Source organism: Thunnus thynnus, chromosome 22, assembly GCF_963924715.1.
Source record: "Thunnus thynnus chromosome 22, fThuThy2.1, whole genome shotgun sequence".
Taxonomy (NCBI): domain Eukaryota; kingdom Metazoa; phylum Chordata; class Actinopteri; order Scombriformes; family Scombridae; genus Thunnus; species Thunnus thynnus.
In genome coordinates, this window is record NC_089538.1 from 26,157,968 (window position 1) to 26,163,967 (window position 6,000).

Consider the following 6,000-nt stretch of genomic DNA (forward strand, 5'->3'; position numbering starts at 1 on the left):
GTATATTCTGAATTTGTAGAACTATTCATTTAAAAGTAATAAGCATGTTAGAAATATAGGATCAAGATGAGAATATAAGAATCAGGTTTATTGCTAAGAATAGAAGATAAGAGAAAGAAAACAAGTATATATACAAAGTAAGAAAAATATAACTACTGTCATTATAAGGTTTGTTATTACTAATACTAATATAGTACTAATAGTACTGTTGTTGTAGTGGGGGTGAAACTGTTGCATCTACAATACTAGTAGAATAAGTAATTAAATATAAATATATGTGTTAAAAAAGAAAAAGAAAACTTAAGTACCAAAAAGACAGGTGGTATAACTATATAAATAACATTTACAATATAGAATTAGTAAAAATCTATTCTGTGTGAAGAGGGCTGCTGAGTTTGAAAAATAGTTGTTAGTGAGCTAATTAGGTAGGGCTAGCTTGTTTAGGGTTTGACAGTAAACAGGATGGTGTATCGGTCAGGATAGAGGAATGAGGATGAAGAGACGTAATTGCTTCTCTGAACTGTGCTGTGGTCCAGCTTTGTTTATTGGCAGTTCAACACTAGTATTGTCATCAGTCTGAAATAACAAATAAATCACCATTAGGCACTGTCATATTGACCGCAACAGGTCATAATCACGGTTAAGCATGAATAAAGAAGTATATATATATATATATATATATATATATATATATATATATATACACAGTCATGGTGCCACTGAGACTCAGTTAAACATAAATATATCAAAGCTTCTCAGTCCCCATTTAACAGAATAATAGCTGAGTTACATATAGATGAGAATACTCAGAGAAATAAACAAACTTCTCATATATATCACTGACTAAGTCACATAAAGGTATAACAAAGTATAATGGCGACACCCTTTGGTCAAATAAAGTACTATATAATGGTGACCACACACCACGGACATTTTCCTTAATGGAGGTGTTATTAACTTAACTCGTCACAACAGTGTAAACAATACTACTTTAACTTAAACATATGAAAGATTACCGTAACTAACTTAATACTTCCTTCAGGAAATTACAGCATTAACATCATAACAACACCGGAAGTATCGCTTGTCACGCTGGACACATGTAAATATGTATTTAAACTTACGAGGTGTAAACATTACAACAGAATAACAGACATTTACTTCTCGTCATTGACTCAATACTGGGAATACCACTGGACCACACAGGCAAAATAAGGATGCTCAAAAAACTTATGGGTCGTCACAGGTGAGTGAACTTAACCACAACACGATACACCTTTAACATTAGCACTCGCTCTTTTCACCCACACACACAATGTCACACGTCATCTCCTACGGCCTGATAATGTGAGTATTAAAGTGATAAGCACCCATAAATGTCCAAGCCTTTTATACAGTAGTCAAATAGTCAAAAATATTGACTGGGAATGTGCAAATGTTCACAATATAAACAGTATATGTAATGTGCAAGTGTAACAATACAAAGAATACAAATGATTGTGTTAATGTAATGCGCCATGTTAGATGTGATGGGCCAACTGTAGTCAGCAAGAAATTGTTCTTCTGGCGAGATCTCCGTCATTATACAGCAGTCATCCAGCAGGGGGACACGATGGTGTTTAAGTTTTAGTCCCTCGTCATGCACATTATCTTTATGATTCATCAATGATCAGAGTTTGATTTATTACAGCTGAAGTAGTTGGTTCTGACAGAAACATCACCGTCACAAAGCTGCAGTTTCCTCAATGTAAAAAAATGTGACATTGTGGGGACATCAGGGTTTATGGGGACCGCAGGTGTTCTCTGCATCCTGCAGACTAACAAATGAAATGAGGATCATCTAAAGGATCTTTTAATGATTTTATTGTCTGTCAGGAGTGATTTCCTGAGTTACTCCTTCTCCTAAAACTAGGACCAAAGATGTATTAGTTTTTGTCCAGTGAGGAGAGATTTCCTGCTCTGAGAAGCTTCATGAATTCAGGCCCAGAGTTCACATCTCATCACAAACCTGCAGTGAAACTTTGTCTTTACATGAACTGTCACCAAGATCTTCCCCTGACCTCAACCAACTGTAGTTACCACCAGTAGATGTTGTACAAGAGCTGTCTTTTTCTACAACTGTGTCTCATATTGTTTTATCTGTTTGTGTTCAGCGTGTCCACCAGAGCCAGAGGTTGTCTACTCTTCACTGAGGTAGACCTCCACACCTTCACACCAGTCCAACCACTGATGTCCAAGTTTGAAACAGCAACACATCTTCAATATTGTGTCTCATATAAAGGAATGAACTTAATTGTTTTGTGTTTAATGTCCTCATTAACTTTACTGTTCATACTGTTATATATATAATACATAATATATATATTTGGAGCGTGCTGTTGTTGCTGCAGCATTAACTTGTTTGCAAGAACAATAAACTTTGGTCTTGTTTGTTGTTTTCTTTGTGTGGTTCTGTGGGTTTCAACAAAGCGGTCAGATGGAAAATTTGACTTGTTCCGGTTTGGTTGTGGGTAACCGATCCACACGCACCTCTGACTATCTGTGTGTTTGTAGCTCTGCAGCGCTGATAACAAACACACAAAAACCGCACCCGCAATCTATAAACAGCAGGAACGCCATTCAGCAGCGGGAAACTCTGCACACACACAGCTGCAGCACAGAATGTGTGAAGTTTAGATTCTTTACTCAGTGAAACATGAAGAAAATTCAGTCTGTAAAACGTCTCCTGGTTTAAACATCACACATCATGTCGTTCATCTTAAACTCTTTAAACAATGAATCTGTTCTGTTGTTGATGTGACGCTTTGTAACATCAAACTGTTGTGAATCTATTGGGTTATCTGGATAACTTAAAAAAGCTTCCCTGTGGAGGTTTTGACCACTAGAAGTGCTAGAGAGCAGTGTTTTCACTGGAGGGTCCCTGTCGTGTTTATATAGTGCGAGTGACACGATACACAATCCTGCTGATGATTTCACATTATTCCACTGATACAGGTGGCTGTAACACACCAAGAAACTCAGAAATACATCATCAAAGGCAGGAGGGAAGAAGAATGCAATCTTGTTTTTGTCTGCAGATATTATAACAGTCTATTTAGGTATTTATTATGTATATTTATGTATTTCCTTGTCTGCAGACACTGTAGATATAAACACTCAACAAGCACTTTATTAGGAACACCTGTGCAATCTAATGAAATCTAATTCAGTCGTTGAAATTGTCAGAAAGGTGATAATTCTACTTTATGTTTATTATTGAGGTCATAGTGGGGGGTGTTGGTGTACTGGAGTGTATTATATTGAAAAGTTTTCCCTAATATTTTGCCCCCCCTCATGTATGTTTATGGGGTGGACAAAATATTAGGAACAAAAACTGAAAGTGTATAAGCTTTGTAAAGTATAATTATTAGCAGAGCTGTTGTATTGGATTGCAGTAGATTGCACAGGTGTTCCTAATAAACTGATCGGTGAGTGTAGATGTACAGTAAATGAGTGCAGGTACATGTGTAGATTACTTTGAGTGCTTTGATGTCACACTACATGAACACACTCATCATGATGTTTTCAATCTGCAGCACATGAAGAAAAATGTAAATGTTATAAAACTGGAACTCAACAACAACAACAACGACAACAAATCCTCTTAAATAAGACGGGAAAGGTGTCGACTGAAGCAAAGCTTCTTAGATTAGATTCAATTTGTCATTGAACAAGTACAAGCACTTAACAATGTACTAATAATGTACAGTTATGATGCCGACCCTTCTATATTCACCACTTTATACTCATTCAAAGTCAATAAACCAATAAAAAACTGGAATAATCTTTAAAAGAAAGATAATATGTAATTAGACCACATTCTTGTGCTTAGTCAATATATTATTTTTGATCATTTTCTTAAACATAATGATTGTTTTACATATTTTTAATTCACCCTTGTTTGTTCCATAAATTCACCTCTATAAATTCATCTGTTTATTAAATGTACTCTGAACACACAGCTTCTTTTAGATTATATCGACTCTCTTCAAACATGTTTTGTACGTAGGACATGTGACTGCAGTGTTTCACAATCTAAATCATTACATTTTCATAATTATACAGCAGTTAGAGATGTAAATTTGTATTTCAACTATATTATCACCTTCTCCCTTCTTCACGTTGTTCTGTGTTGCCAACACACAACTGCATCAGACTTTAAGAATAACCAGAGTTGTTATCAATGAACTGAACCACACACCTGCTTTTAACAGTAACTGTGGTGCAGACTATATTGCAGTCAGGCTTACATGCAAATACATACTCTATGTCTCCATCTAGTGGTTGGAGTACTGACAGTTTTACCCAGAGGCAATACTTGCTGGAGGTTGTGACCTTTCAATAGAGGCGTGAACCATCCAAATGGACCAATGGGTTCTTGAGACATTGATGCTTATAAGCTGAAATCATTACTCACATTACATTTGAGATCATTACAAATAGCTAATTTGGAGATTCCGTCTAAATATGCCTCCACTAAAAGAATCCTGCTGGAAAACAGTTTCTGAACTGAGTCATTGATCTGCTGTTTTTCCTTATTGTGAGATTTATACAATATCAATATCATCAAATTTAAACATCTGTCATTTAAGAAACATGAGGTTTGAGGGTTCTCATTAAGTGCATCTGTTGATAATTCTGACGTCTGTCTTCTGTAGAATGAAAATGTGATTAATATACATTTGAAGCTCTACACAGGAAGTGATGATGAATCAATAACTGAGCAGCACAGAATATACAACACAGTTCTCATTATTTATGTGGTTTTCAGCACAGCACATTTCAAAACTATTCTTTATTTCTACTTTATTATGATATCACAGCACTTTTTTTCAGCACAGTAACACACTGTGTGTCCTGTGATGGAGTGAGGAAGAAAACAGCTCCTCCATCCTCACATCTCTGTGATATCTTTAGAGAGGAGTGAAGACTCGTGTTCAAAACAATACTCGGCAGCACCACCTGCAGGCCGACATAATACATTACACAATAGATAATAATCACAGTGTTTTTCAGCAATGAAGAGCTGCATGTAACACAATGTGAGAAGCAGGAATTAGAGAGTAAGAGGAAGAATTCAGAGTCTTTATATTGCAGGAAATATGCTGTTCTTAAATCTGCTTGTTGTTTTGGTTGTTTTAGCGCCCCCCCGAGGACAGAGGCTGAAACAGATCATGAGCAGGATAAATATATATATATATATATATATATATATATATATATATATATATATGTATATGTATATATGTATGTATGTATGTATATGTATATGTATATACATACATATATGTAAAGTCAGTTCAGAAGCTCTTCCCAACCTCCCCGTCTAGATCTGTCCATCCTGTACAGATTAAAACCGTATACATCAGAATCACTGATAGTCTTCTTTAACCAGGTTTCAGTTAATAATGAGATATCAGGTTCACCCAGTAAATCCCAAACTCCTTTAAGTCTTTGGACAAAAAGTAGAGGATGATGTAAGTCTAGTCTCCATTCCTCACATCCTCTTTCATCGGTTAGGTTCGACACATTACGTTGTTTTCTAAATCTACTGGAGCTCTGACTTTTTAATATGTGGTCGCCACGTCCATGAGAAGTGAAACCATCTTGGTTTGGAAACTTTAGCCCCATGGACGTCTGACTCTGATGCTGCAGGAGGGATGTAAGAATCATTTGAACCAAAACCACAAAGCAGAAGCTGAACCACATTCATAGTCATCAATGATGTGTCTGTCCACAGCTGATGAGGATTATAGTCAGAAAGAATAGTGTTGAGTTCAGTTTAGTCTGATAGAAACACAGTCAGTCATCTGAACTCTCATTTAATGAATATAAAACATCTACAATGTTTCCAGAAATAAAAACAAGTGAATTAAATGAACTGCAGCTTGTTGTCATATAAGTCAGAGTTTCAACATTTGATTTGACTTTAAAGGAGAAGAACTGAAACCACTTTCAGAC

At 35.9% G+C, this 6,000-nt stretch overlaps 1 protein-coding gene across 6 annotated transcripts in view; it reads left to right on the top strand.

Moving 5' to 3' along the window:
* The window catches only part of LOC137174888 (low affinity immunoglobulin gamma Fc region receptor II-like), a 43,060-nt gene extending 40,767 nt beyond the window's left edge, over positions 1 to 2,293 (top strand). For all 6 annotated transcript variants that reach the window (XM_067580406.1, XM_067580409.1, XM_067580407.1 and 3 more), the window contains one exon: positions 2,154 to 2,293. In XM_067580406.1, coding sequence (XP_067436507.1) covers positions 2,154 to 2,197 — 44 coding nt within the window. In that variant the 3' untranslated portion in view covers positions 2,198 to 2,293. The remainder of the gene's footprint in view (positions 1 to 2,153) is intronic.
* Positions 2,294 to 6,000: the final 3,707 nt, after the last annotated feature.